At 39.2% G+C, this 14,376-nt stretch overlaps 2 protein-coding genes across 6 annotated transcripts; both read right to left on the bottom strand.

The window, feature by feature from the left end:
* LOC137971386 (histone H3-like) lies at positions 1-411 on the bottom strand. Its single transcript, XM_068818221.1, has one exon. It carries the CDS (start codon positions 409-411, stop codon positions 1-3), a length of 411 nt encoding a protein of 136 aa, XP_068674322.1.
* A 706-nt stretch (positions 412-1,117) lies between these two features.
* LOC137969442 (disheveled-associated activator of morphogenesis 2-like) lies at positions 1,118-11,533 on the bottom strand. 5 transcript variants are annotated; one of them, XM_068815671.1, is made up of 18 exons: positions 11,360-11,533; positions 9,728-9,782; positions 9,463-9,507; positions 9,243-9,352; positions 8,513-8,584; positions 8,070-8,275; positions 7,901-7,979; positions 7,336-7,395; positions 7,088-7,212; positions 6,843-6,914; positions 6,279-6,368; positions 5,696-5,764; positions 5,134-5,205; positions 4,283-4,415; positions 3,948-4,000; positions 2,922-2,996; positions 2,561-2,719; positions 1,118-1,993 (listed from the first exon to the last, which is right to left on the bottom strand). In XM_068815671.1, exons 1-18 carry the CDS (start codon positions 11,403-11,405, stop codon positions 1,970-1,972), a joined length of 1,545 nt encoding a protein of 514 aa, XP_068671772.1. In that variant the 5' UTR covers positions 11,406-11,533; the 3' UTR covers positions 1,118-1,969. The 5 variants fall into 5 exon arrangements, with proteins under 5 accessions (XP_068671772.1, XP_068671773.1, XP_068671776.1 ...); XM_068815672.1 differs by having other exon boundaries at positions 9,243-9,349; XM_068815675.1 differs by having other exon boundaries at positions 9,243-9,349; positions 9,470-9,507; positions 11,360-11,437.
* Between the last annotated feature and the right edge of the window lie 2,843 nt (positions 11,534-14,376).

The following is a 14,376-nucleotide window of genomic DNA, read 5'->3' as shown; positions in this document are numbered from 1 at the left end:
TTAAGCACGCTCTCCTCTGATTCTTCTTGCAAGTTGAATGTCTTTGGGCATAATGGTAACTCGTTTGGCGTGAATAGCACAGAGATTAGTGTCTTCAAACAGACCCACAAGATATGCTTCGGCCGCCTCTTGCAACGCCAACACAGCAGAGCTCTGAAAGCGAAGGTCAGTCTTGAAATCTTGCGCTATTTCGCGAATTAGGCGCTGAAAGGGAAGCTTGCGGATCAATAACTCTGTGGACTTTTGATAGCGTCGTATCTCTCGCAGCGCGACAGTTCCTGGCCTGTATCGATGGGGTTTTTTCACGCCTCCAGTTGCTGGAGCACTTTTACGGGCTGCTTTAGTTGCAAGTTGTTTCCGTGGAGCTTTTCCACCTGTTGATTTTCGAGCGGTTTGTTTGGTACGTGCCATGTCTTCAGTAAATCCTTGTACTATACCTTTCAACCGTACTCAGACAATTCTTCTTGGCAATTTGTTGGTCTGAAATTTTTGGTGGTCTTATATTTCCTCCAAACTCGTGAACATTATGCATGCATAAAGAAGATCTCACGTTAGCACGGGCGCGTCTCAAGTCTCAGTTGGCTGTTGGTTAGCAAAGGATTCACGAGACATGCGTGTTTTTTGATGGCCAACGAATAGACCTTTTTCGCTTGTACCTTTTGTTTTCGGTATGCAGATCGTGTGAAAATACTCAGGAGGTTTGGTCCTTTGTTTTGTTCATTAAAGAGTGCATGCAGACATATTCATGCTTGCATGCACGTCACTCTTTTTAATGAACAAAACAAATGACCAAACCTCCTGAATATTTTCACATGATCTGTATTGGGAAAACAAAATGTACAAGCGAAAAAGCCCCATTACCTGCTGCGACAAATATTTTGCCGCGGGAGATTAACATGACTTGAATTTTTTATGAAGAAAGCTGCGATCATTTAAGTCATCGTTGATTGGTCCGTTTCTTATTATTTTGTGTAAAACTGACCAATTACATGCAGAACATCACATTTCACCATCCTTGCGTGCGCTGGGTAACACCTCGTTATTCAGGGTTTCTTCGGGAATCTCGACGAGAGTGGAATTTTTATTTTCACTAGCTGAATGAACTGGTAGCAATAAATTTAAAAAAAGGAGAGGAAAGGAACTTTATTTAAGTGGCTAGTCGTTCTAGCGCTGGAACGCTAATTGGGGACACTGTAAACTGAAATGAACAATGAATCAAAGTAAATCAAGTCAAATGTTGGTTTTTTGAGGAGTGGGGAAACATCAATATTCAGCTTGATAGTGAGGCAGAGAGGACAAAAACAATAGAAAAAAGTTGCAATGAATGTGAAAGATATTAGCATAACCACTTTTCTTCGTCTTTGCAATCTAAACCTCTCTTTCAAGCTGAATTTTAGTATATCGAAAGTGGCCGAAATTAAGGGTTCCTGCATAAGTGGGACCCAGGCCCTTATACCTTAATGTGACATTTGTGTCAAGATTGACTTTGCTGTTCCTAAATGCCGTCATTTCCATGGGACACAACAGTCACAATGTCATCACCTACAAAGTCATGCATCCATCTATTCCTGGCTGCAGGCAAGCCGTAAAGATCAATTGCAAATGTACTTTCAGCTTTAACTACAATTTTTCTAATATGTAGTTGTGCATTTTATTCGGTGTTTGACGTTTTAATGACACACAAAAAAAAAAATATTTACAAGTTATTAATCCCAACAATTTTCCCGAAAAGTTGGTTACAAATACAAGTGTCGGATAAGTCAAACAGTTTTAAATACATGTAACTTATACCAAATAAATATGATATATTCGTATGAATCAGCCTCTTGTACTGGTATTTTCACGACCAACTCGTTTGTCTTGGTGGTTCAAACACTTTTCGGATACTTCTCAACCAAAAATTAACTAATAAATAGTAAATATTTACTTGATGGTGGGAAGTTATTTGGTTTGCAAATTTTTCTCTCTCTCACTTGTAAGACTTCAAGACATCCTGTGAAGACAAAGGAAAGAATAAACCAATAACCCTTTCAGTGCAAACAGAGTTAACTTTTTCTGTTAAGTCTGGGAAAACGGAATGTCGGGTTCAGTTGCTCTTTTAACCGTGTTCTGAAGCTAGATGATTCGATTTATAGATACCCTATTTGCCAGAGGTTGTGTTTCTTCGTTTCGAGTTCAAGGAGAGAACACGGTGGGATCAGGTTTAGGGTTAAGGCTGGGTCAGGGAAAAAATCGACTCAGTCTCGACGTCTTTTTTAAAGGTAACTGTACTATTTTTGAACACCCCTGGTACAAGAGTATTTCAAAGACGCCCGTTAAATGGAATCTTCATGGAATCTTCATAAACGGGTGAAAATTGAAATTTTTTTAAAATGTTCAGCGTCAATGCTTATTGTGCTTCAGGTTCAGCGATGAAGGATTCCGGACATTTTGTCACGAAGGAGACTAAATTGTTCAAGGAAATCTTTGTATTGTTAAACAAATCCCAAATGATCTTACATGTAAGGAGATGGCGAAGTGGAACTGAAAATAAATAGATAGGTAATCTTGGAAATTTTACCTGAAACTGTCGCAAGAGCAATGTAAAAATGTCAAACAATTCTTCTGGTTTAATTGATCCCTCTCCGAAGTATCGCACTAAAAGATGAAATTTTCTTTCAACGGTTTTGCGCAGCGCCAACACATCTTTAAGCTCTTCCTCAGCAGTCACTGCAAACAGCTGAAAGCATTATTGTCAATTAAGGAAATTCATTGAATCCACATGTTTCGATCGTGTACTTTCGAGGAACAGTCTTACTCAATTTTTTTTTGGATATTTCAGTTCTGTAATCGTATAAAATTGCCGTGATTGTGTCACCTTAGTGAATCATTTCAAGAAGTTTTGTTTCCTCTGTGGAAACGTTCCTCTCTTCAAAGGATACTTCAATGCTTGCTTGGAACACATCTTCTTCTATGGAATATTCTCTATTTATTTTCTCGACGTCTTGTTCGAGGACCTGTCAAGGGAGAGAAATGACACCAGTTCAGCCTAACCGTGCTTGGATGGAAGCATTTGTTTCATTTTTTGGGGTTATTTTTGGAACAATCATTAGGTCTGTATCGATCAGTATAGCTATTGATGTTTGCTCGCTTGTTACAACAACGCTTCCTTTCGGATCTTAAACTTTCATTGAAAATTTTGACCCTTGCTTTTTTCTTTATCAGTAAAATTATTTTAAAATAAACGAGTTTATTAATAAAGTCGCTTTCAGTTCCTGTAAGCCAGGGAATACCCCCAAAACCACGCCCACTGGACTGTCTTTTCGCCCGTTACCAAGCAACCAGCTTATCATCTTTCTCACGTGCGAAAAGTTGTGAATTTTCTATGCATATGACGTTGTTTAGCCCGACGACCAATAGGACACTGTCTAATAAAAAACTCAGATGAGTGATTTAGAGTTCTTTTATCTCATTGGGTAGAACACCCAACCACGTGAACTAGTGTTCACGGAAGTCGTCGTTTCGAAATCAGCCAGATTCTCTGATTTGAGCCGAACTTATCAAAAATGGCTCTGCTGGACGCATCAGTTATACGTGCCAGAACTACAAGGAAACTACGCCCCTTGTTTTTTTTTTTATTTTTATAATCCGTGTGTGCGTGGATTCTTAAGGTTTCATTCACCTGTTGGGGCAATTTTTGGAGAAGTGGTCTCTCAGAGTTCATGGTCTATGAGGATCATTTTCGGTGGCCTTAAGCTTAAGGCCAAGTAAAACAAAATTAGCTATATATTGATAAGTTTGGAAAGTCCGAATTGGAAATGGCCAGCGACCATTTCAGTCCTTGGATTGGATTGACCCATTTATTTTCAGTCCTTGGATCGTCGATTGACCCATTTTATAAAAGGATAAAAAGTGACCAAACACGTCTTTCTAGTGATTCTTCTAGTTGCAGGTAGTAAGCTTATCACCTCAATTTCTGAAGTTAGCTTGCTGATCTCCTTGTCCAATGTCTTTAACGGAACTAAGAATACACAAAACAGAACCGTCGGAATAAGAAAAAAATAAGAGAAAATTCTGTGAAAATAAGACTACACCATGATAGTTTCCTTAGTTTATCGACTGTAAACGAATTCTAAAACGTACAGTTAACAAAAGAATTCGTCTGGTTTCTGTAGTAAAACTACAGGGCGAAGGTTGAAATTTCACAACTGCTTTACAATAGTTTTGGTTGTTGTTGATGTTCTTCAAACGGAAGTCGAACAGAGTACAGACTTCCTGTAGCTTCTCATTTTTTAGTACTAACCTCTTGAAGCGTCTTTTACGTGTTTGAGATCGTCCTCCAATGCCGCGATGTGCGGACACTTTTTGATAATTACTCGCGTCAAGTAATCCAGAACTGAAGTTGTTTTGTTGACGCTTGATTTGTAGTCCATAAGCTAGGAAAATAATATGACATGATGCCATTGAGTCTCAAGTTTGGCCATGGGCCTTATTCGCGCGGTAGCCATATTGGCCATAGACAATAGATTTCGTACCCCGAGCCTCGAGTTGAAGTATTTGGGGACGAGTTTCGGTGCATGCGCAAAAACAAAAGTTTTCAATCCCTCGGGACTCAACATGGCCGCCGTGTGATAAGTAAGGCCTATAAATCGAGAAAAACCTTTTAAAATAACAATGACCACAACCAGGTTTTCTGAGCCTGCGAAAACCGCTGGTCAGCAACCTGGTTCTGGTCATTGCTGTCTAAGGTCTTCCTATTGCTCAGGACGTTGGTATTAAAGCTCTGCTTTGGTTATTGCAAACTCATTCCCGGCCAGGGTCTCTCTTATTTCTCTCCAGGCGACGGGAAAATGAGTATGCTGAGCGACGTTCGGAAGAGTCTGAGGAAATCTTGGAAGTCATTAACTAGGCATGCGCAGGATTAATTAAAGAATTCGTACAGTATTCGTCCGCGTGCTAAAGGTCCTAAAGAGTTGCAGCCTTGTCCTTTTGCATGTGAAAGATCTAAATACACACATGCAAACGCAAAACGGCATCATATTTTACGAAGAAAACAATCATGTCTAAGTGTTTTCTCAAGAACAGCTTTTCACTGGAGTCACTTGACCATAACTCTCCAGGCCATAAAGTCAAAATCCATACTTCCATGCTTACCTTAGTGACAAATGTTATCTTGAAAGCACTGGCGTTGCTGTTGTTCATGATATTGCCCATTGTCAAGAGTAACTGCAAAAGCAATTATTGCACTTCCTACGTTTAAAAGGAGGTTAAGATAACCTGGCGGTTTGTTTCCGATATGTACGCAGTTATTGATAACAGAAGACGCTAGAAGTAGTTCTACTACCACTAGCGCCCCCTGTAGAAACAGCAAAAAAGAGAAGAAAACGGCCCATTCTAATCATCTTCCTTTTCAGTCAATTTAGGTGAGAAAGGTTTAAGTGAAGGCATTGAGTGAACTGGTCTCTGGTTAGACTTCCTTATTATGGTACTAGTGTTCAAATCTTAGTAAAACTAGATTTAATTCCTTTTACTTCATGCTGTAATTGACCTTATTCGCTTGTACATTTTGTTTTCCCAATACCGATCATGTAATAAGTCCAAGGAGATTTGATCCTTTGTCTTGTTCTGAAGTCCATCAATGAGACTTGTCTTTTTAACTGAAAGAGGCAGGGCTTTGTTTGAATTTACTTTTTTTTATAATTTCTTGATTCTTTACCTCAATAAATATCGTGAGTTTTTCGCTGGTAAGGAGCTCCTGACAAGCCATTATTACAGTTTCCAGGTGCTGAAATAAGACCGCACAGATTTCCTAAATACACGCGCCCATGACTTGTAGTGTATAACTTCATTGTATTTGTGGAAAATTAGTTTTCATTCATACTTAAAGTAAAATTAATTACCATCGCAAAAACTTCGCACTTACACTCGCTTTGAAGAGGGGGCAGACATGAACTCGGAAATGGCATATTGTAGGATCCTGGTTATGGGCTCTTGCTAAAACTATATTAAATCGCTCACTCCGCAACCTCCCTAAACGTTTTATTTTGCGTAAACGGGAAAGATCCATATTGCGTTGGTTGTGAACCTCGTTCCCATAGCCTTTCCTCTCCCCACTCTAGAAGGTAGACATCGGTCGTTCTTATATGCGATGAAATACTACATACAACGTTCACCTGGCTTCCCACCTTTCCGAATCACACTGAAGTAAATAATAGATAACGTTGATTTGGCCTTGCCGTACTCATCGTTCATCCCGTTTTCGTTTTACCATTCTTAATATTTTATTTTTCATATCTTACTGGTTTTATTAGGGCGATCCTTTCTTCAAATTGAGCTTTCAGTAACACTGTTCGTAGTCTTTCTCTGTACGTTGGAACGGACGCTGCTATCTGCATAAGAAGTAAAGCAACAACTTGTCTTTTGTTGTTAATCAGTTGTTATTTTATATAGCTTTATATTGAAAGAAGATTGGTTTTCTCCTAGACATTTTGCTTAAATTTGCCTTTAAAATTGAAACTTTGAAACGGCGTCTGACTCACTTCAGTCCGAAGATGACCTTACGGTATGTTATGGAATGCAAAAATTATTTGTCTGAAAAAGTCTGCGATGCCATCTGGTCAGAAATACCGAAGCAAAACTGCAATACGAATCATGGACATTGGAGTCTGGGGCCAGATGCACATTAAGGAGTTGCAGTGATAAAGTATGTTTATATCGCTTTGCCTTTGGTTGTCGGTACCGAGCAAACACTGCGTATTTAGAAGCCTTTACAAAACGGTCTTTAAAATTAAATTATTTTTCATCGACTCTGGAGTGAGGTTGAACTCGGTACAAAATAACTGGTAACATGAAAACTACTTCACCTCAAGATACAGGCGTTCAGCGGGTTCCAGTAAGGATTCGTCTTCTCTTTCCTGTTTTCTAATAGCTCTCGCCTTATCAAAAAGAAATAGAATAAAACAAGTCAGTTAACGTACTGCTTGGGATTTTGATTTCTGAACCAGGAACGATTGTGTCTGTCACAAGCTGCATACTAATGAGGAACAACAACAATCCTGATTGAAAGCTTTCAAAGATGACCGACTCGTTATGTAATTGCCATCGTTACCTCTCGATCGTCAGGTGCAAATGCCAGAAGTTGCCGAAGAACATCTGATGTCAAATCAGAAGTCCCTGATACAAGGCATTTTGATACTTGCTCTGTTTTCAGCTTGTAATGAGTCATCACGATTGCTGTAAAAATGACGACAGTCAAGTTTCAAGAGAATAATACACTTTGATAAAATATAAGTGATTTTTTTGCCACGCACAGTCATAAATGAGCTATACGGAGAAAGCAACAATATGAATACTTACAGATATTAAAAATCTTTTTCTCATTCATAGCATTTTCTCGTTTGGCTTTTATCGACACTCCTGTGTTAAGGGATAAGGCGGATGAAAGAGTAACTGGTATTGATACTTTTCTAATACCTCATATTTTATCTGCTCTGGTGTTGGTTAAATGAAGCGATGTTCTGTTATACTTGAAAACAAATGTTAAAAGGCTATGACATAGCAAACAGAAATTGATGTGAGAAGCTGCTAAGTGCGCAAAAATAAAACAACCCCTCTCTACTGTTTTCCTTTGTTACGGACACTCGTGGCCAGACGATACCACGGTCTCTCGCCGGAAACGGGAGAGGCCCTGGGGACGAAGTCACTTAATACGTAAGCGTCTACGCGGTGCTCAGGAGTTGTCAGGAACTTCAAATCCAAACAAGTACAGTCAGAATTTTTCTGAAACTAATCAATTCATTCTCTTCCGTTTGATGGTGATTTCTGATACACTCTCACTTGCAATAAATATGGTCGAGTGAACCTGCATGATATGTTGTGATTTCTCGTAGAATCAGAACTAATTTAAAAGTTGTTTTGATACCTTGAGATGGCAAAATCGAAAATTCCTTCAAGATATCTTCAGGGTCAAAAATGTCCTCCAAAGGATAGAGTTTCTTCACCTGATAACATGAGAGTAAAATACTGAAACTCTGAAATGCTAAGTCATGTTTTAAATGACGATGGAGTTGTTTTTTTATACATCTGCTTACCTTTTTCCAAATCGTTTCTTGGTTGAGAAGATCTGGGCTGAGTGTTTCCCAGGACAATTTTCGGCAGTCTATCCTGCGACGTTTGTGTGCGTTCATTGTATTTGGGGGAGGAGGGGGTGGGGAGAACGTTGGAGGTGGGGGAGGAGCACACGGCGGGGGAGGCGAAGATGCCGAAATTGTTAGATCAGATAGACATTGACCAAGGTCTGCAATGAATAAGTAAACAACTGTTTTCGTGTGTCAATCTAACTTTCATGGTGACTACACCGGCAAAATGTTATTCTCGTATTTAACTCAAGAAATGTGAAGAACTGATTTCAATCTGGTGTAATAGTGTATTTTATCATTATATAAAACTTTGCGCAATTCACACAGGTCAACACACTCATTCAAATGATCTACCCAGAACCCCACAACTGTCCAAATTTTCGCAGACGTCATACCTTGAGGCCTGGTGCTGATCCATTTATGAAGTTCGTCGGAGCAAACAAAGGACGCAATAAGGACAGCGAAACCTAAAGCGAAAATTACTAATTACCATTTAATCAAAGAATTTTTCATTAATTTGTTTAGTTATCTTAGCTGAAAGTTGCATGATGAAAAGGAAAATTTAAAATCTCGGAGAAAGGCTAGATAATCATATATATATAATTACAAACCCATATACCCTTAATTAGTTTTATATTAAATTCCTGCAGAATGCACGTAATTATGATAAGATAAGTTAATGATGTACTTACAGAAGAAGTTTTAGTGCCGAGCTTAATGGTGGCAACGAAGTTTTCTTTTAAAACACTTGTGACATTTTTGTTACAAATAGTCCGAACTCAGTGTGGTTACTCCATTTACAGTTGGACAAAAGTCTCTCGTGTTTGTTCCGTTGGGGCTGAGGAAATTAGTATCATTAGTAGGAGAATACAACTGAAGAGTTTTAATGTGGCTGACTGGTCACCCATGTTTCTGTTTGGTTAGGCCTTCTACTATTTACGAACTTGAAGATAAAAAAAACTTGACGGACGTCAAAATAAGGGTTATACGGATATCTTACTCCATGATTCATGATTCGAAAATGGAGGGCAGTTGTACATGACATAGACGCATAAGAGCTCATACCTTTTGTGGATCAGTAAGAAATTTACAAAACAAAGTAAAGAGCTTCAACTGAAGGCTTACCAGGGAAGACCCAGATGTTGACAGCAAAAGTGATATCTTTATTTGTAAAGAACACCGCAGAACAGAGGAGAGTCACAACAGCGAAGGGCACAATTAATTTCCAGTTGCTACTGAGAATAAAATTTGAAAGAAATAAATAAAACCGTGGTTAAGAGGACATTTTATCCGTAAAGTTCAATTAACGGTATGTACAGATACTGCGGAGTTCAAGAGCCATTACCACGTACGTGTTTTCCGGTTTGCACTCGTGCAATACTGAATTGAACTGAAAAAAAAGGCAAGCAACCGTAACTAACAATACGGTCCGAGAAGACGAAGTTAATAGACATGTTTTTGCTATACATTTCCTTGCAATATTATTAAATCAAACAGGAAAGCGACATAATTCAAACGGGCCTTTCTGCAAAATACGACCCGCTTTATTGACCAATCATGGGGCTTGTTTTATCTGAGGATGGTGATGTCATTTGCCATTTCTGACTTACCATTTAAAGAATTCTGAAGTAAGTTTTGTAAAACGCCAGTGATTTCCAATGATTTCTGAGAATAACAAAAAATATAGAGGAGCAATTTTTAATGAGCCACGTAATACTAAATGTTAGGATGAACTTGCAGTTATAGCCGAATAAATATTTTATCAATTTGGACAAATTAATTTATGTGACACAACTTGAAGTGATGCCGGCAAAAGTTACCGGCTGTGATTCTTGTACTGCTTTGCTTTGCATCCAATATTGAAATTGACGTTTCTTATTGAAAGCAGGATATGATTTTGCAAGACTTATGGTCAGTAATTATTGTTTAACTATTATGCCTTTTTAATTAAACAAAATTGTATGAGAACAAACACAAAACAAAGCATGCACCATAACCAGGGAAAATACAAATTAAAACTTTCAAAGCGAAAGGTCACGTTTTTGCGGAAACCGCAAAAGGTATGAAATGAAATTTATATTGTTAAGCGGTTTCTTAATTGTCAGCAATCATTTTTTCATGACTTAGATCAGAACAGCGCACATTTTAGTAACTGACCTAACCATGTTCAGTTTACAAAAACAATTTGATCAAAAGCCGTTAACTTTTTCCCCCTCATACTGCCCGGCTTGGCTAGCACAACCCTACTGCCGATCCACTCCGTTGGTTCAGTAACCTTTTCTACCAAAGCTCTCCGAGATATCACAGCCCCTCAGATACCTGACAACAGTCAAATAAAAGCCAGTTTCTGTGGTCCAGCCGACAGGAACAAGCATTTGAAGAAATAAAGAAGTTGGTCGCTCAACATCCAGTTCTCATGACAATTAATACTATGATGTGAAAGAAGAAGTAACACTGCAATGCGATGTATTGTAATTAGAAGTTGTTTTCATGTAAGGAATTAGAAATGGTACAACCTTGAATTTAGATGAATTAAGGGGATTAAAGTCGACTTTTCAAATACAAAGAAGTGCATTCATTTTGAGCTTAAGTTGAGCCAGACATTAAGTTTAAGGGGGTCTTTGATATCGGTTGGCAATGAAGCGAACATTGTTGCCAGTGAGTGCAGAAGTTTGACTGCGCCGAGCTCTTTCCGAATTATGGGCCAAATAAAGCCAAAGAAAGCCCAGGCGCCAATATGGACTGTTTTCCCAACTTCGGCTTTATAATTAGTACTTACAAACTTACGTCATGCTTACTAGAAATAGACGGGGAAATAATGTTTTTAAGTGGCGATGCTATAGTCGACCAGTTCCTTAACACCGTAGAGAAATCAACTGTCAGTTTTTCATTGAACGAATCACTTTCTTGATCCGTTTTCTTCAGAAAACTCAGCGTTTCAAGTGTTTCAGAAATTATTCCGGCTAAAAGTGTTTCTTTCAAATTTGTTACAAACATCATGATGTCTGAACAATGAGCAAAGATTCACTCATTCTTACAAATTACAGTTTACTAGTGACTTCACCGATTCAAATACAACACACGCGCTTCAATCCTTAAATGTTTTACAAACATGATCCTGCACTTCCCTTCATTGACCAAATGCATCAGAGATTGAATTTGGGTACCAACAGTGCACATCATTTCTGACTTACAAAAAACGGAGTATTGGAAAAATCACAGACAGGATGACATGCGCATACCTTGTTTGTTTGAATCGCTGTCCCTTTTTATTTTGTCCTCATTCATGCCAAATGGCTTGTATCCTGGTCTTCAACTCGCTACATTTCTATAAATCCTTTAATAGTTGACCAAACGTCGCAGCTCCGGTTGCTGCTGCTTTGTCTTTCTAGATCTTCTCGCAAATTCAAATACTGTTGTTCATATTGTTTTTCCTGTTAATTGATGTTGTGCATCCTCTGTGACGTTTAGGTGATTACTGCGTCACTGATTACGCGACGCGCGAGTTTCGCATTAGGGAGTGGAAAAGAAAGCGAGCTGTTTTCCTTTTTTACTTGTCTCGACACTGCCGCATTTATTTTGCTAGATATCGTTTCAGATTATTTTAACAATCATAGAGAGACTGCTGTCCTAGCATGCGAAATGTTCACTTCCGGCTTCAGTCCGTGGCGTCGCGTGCACGCAATTAAGCACGTGAGGTTTTTGAATCACAGACGGACACCGGAAGTGAAATGTCTCACACCAACTTCCGGTGGTCTCCTCCAGATTTTTAAACCAATCTGCTCTAATAATGAAAAGATACTTAGCAGTATAAATGTGGTAGTGTCAAGACAAGTTAAAAAGGAAAACAGCTAACTTCCGGGTTCCCGTCTGTGGTTGCTTAATTTACCATGCACGCGCGGGTAGAAACGGGATAATCGTATTTGCACAGCGTTATCTACTCAAACTTGCTCTCGGAGGTCCGATTTAATCTTTAATCTTTATCATCATCATTATAACAGATTACAGAAACACCAAAGCGAGAGGCTTATATGACTAGGGCCAGGTTGTTTAGGGTATACATAGCATTATTGATTATCCCATTCGTGACAAAGCCGAAACCAGAAAAGCTTAATTTGCTCGCGAACTAGAATTTTATTTAGCTTTTTCTACTGATCAAGGCTACCTACTTGACATTCTGCCCAACAGTTACTGATTGGTACGTTTGGCTTTCTATTCTTTCTGAGCCTTCAACTAGTTTTCAGTAATGCTCTCTTTACACATCACTTTTCACAATATTAAATTTTCTACTGTTATGGAAACTTGAATTTTCATGACAGTATGTCTTCTTTTTTATTGATTCTGCGTACTACTTACATTGTTACAGTGGAGCATAAACTAATTCTATCTATTTCTACCTACTCATCCACCCTACCACACTGCTGACCGAGAGAATCGCGGAGATAGGGAAGAGAATTCGAATGCCCCGCGGGGCACATGCGACTTGCACTCGCATTGAGACCAGCATGATTGGACTGGAGGAGAAAGCGGTCGAGAGCAAACGCGCGTCATTGCAGGGCCACACTCTAGCGACGTTAAGCGGTGACAGTGGATGTGGTGGACAATAGACTAAACACTAAAATTTTTATGTCATGTTAACGAAAAAATTCTTTGTTAACAATAAAAAGATACTTGAAAGATGAGCTTTCCAAATGCAGATTCGCTGTGTTTCATATGTGGGTTGAGCTTATTGGTTCTCTACTCTCTGCTCCGTGAGGTTTTTCTCCGGGTCTGACTCCGGTTTTCCCGTTTCCTCAGAAACCAACCTGCGATTTTATGATATGAGTTGATTTGATTTCTGTACAATGTCCCCAATTAGTGCCTCATCGCTAAATACAATTGATACGTAATTCAAAGTTCATTATATACCATTCATCTTCCCAATGACCACTTCATGAATTTGCCCTTGTGAGTGAACTGTTTGGTCCATTCTGCAAAACTGAAGAAAAAACGGTTTGTATAGATAGGTTGGAGGAGGTTTACAAGGTAAGAATCAAAGTTACTACAACCTTGTCAGCATCCTCCAACCTATCTCTACAAACTGTTTTTCAGTTTAAGACTGCCGGTCTTCAGTTTTGAAGAATGGGCCAAACAGTACACTCAGAAGGGCGATCGAATTCATGTGTTTTTTGATGTCAGTTAGCTATTACTTTACTAATGACCACTTCATCTTTTAGATGAGTATAAATATTTAAAACGTTAAATAATCGTATCATCTGCTTGAACTAACGATACGAATTTGACACGAATACTGCCACGGTTGTTTGCATGTGCGTGATAAGTAGAAATTTGAGGCGGAGGGTGATTTTGCCTAACTTTGAAACATCTTCTGTTTACCTGTCCAAGACTGAGACAAACTATTTAAATTGCAGGACTGAGTGAGGTTAACTATAGCTTTTTTGTCTGAAAAAAAAAAAGCAAGGTGAGACACCATAACACCAACCCGGTGTGACCAAAACATCACGCATGCGCACAACTATTTCACCCCGTCAGTTATCAGCTATGCACATCTGTTTCGGCCTTGCTGGGCCTCATGAGCATTCGGTAGCTAACACACCTGGCAGCTGCAGGTGTTTATAAGGCTTGAAGTGTCAGCTCCACATACAAGATGGGAGGAAGTGTGGGAAGGTGGATCCCCAGAAGAGGTCGGTTTGTCATAAACATTTTTAAGTGAAAACAAAAATTACGGTGTCTGCCTGATGCTTTCCTGCTGGCATCGTCACACCAGGGTCTTTGTTTCATAAAAACACCGTTTAAACAAAACAATCCAAGAAAAATTAGCATGCGTGGCTGGCGCGCAACCTCGTTCCCAGGGCTTTTCACCGCCACGCGTTGTTGGACGAGAAGTAAAAGAATGGGGAGGGCCGAGGGACATTGTGAAATACCGCCTGCCCGAAAACTTAAGTTTTTTTTAATGCCGCCTACTTTGAATCCTATTACGGACAGCCAATCAGAGTAAAACTTTAATGTGAAAGCATGTTGTATAGAGCGAGTTTCAATCGAGTGCCGTAAAACCAAAACCAAAGAAATTACTTTGGCCAATCAAAAAGGTTAGAGACAATCCAGCAAACCAATCAAAACTCGAAGTAATTACAAGTAGCCGACACAAAAGGCGGGAAAATGTGCACGCGCGAGCCACAATGGGTTTTGGTCTCACTTTTGATTGGTTAAAAAAGTGGCGCGAAAACTTTGAACCAATCACTGAGTGAAGTAGATGCAA

This window comes from Montipora foliosa, chromosome 9 (genome assembly GCF_036669935.1).
Source record: "Montipora foliosa isolate CH-2021 chromosome 9, ASM3666993v2, whole genome shotgun sequence".
Classification (NCBI taxonomy): Eukaryota; Metazoa; Cnidaria; class Anthozoa; order Scleractinia; family Acroporidae; genus Montipora; species Montipora foliosa.
Note: the sequence above shows the minus strand (reverse complement) of the source record. Positions and strands in the feature narration are given on the sequence as shown.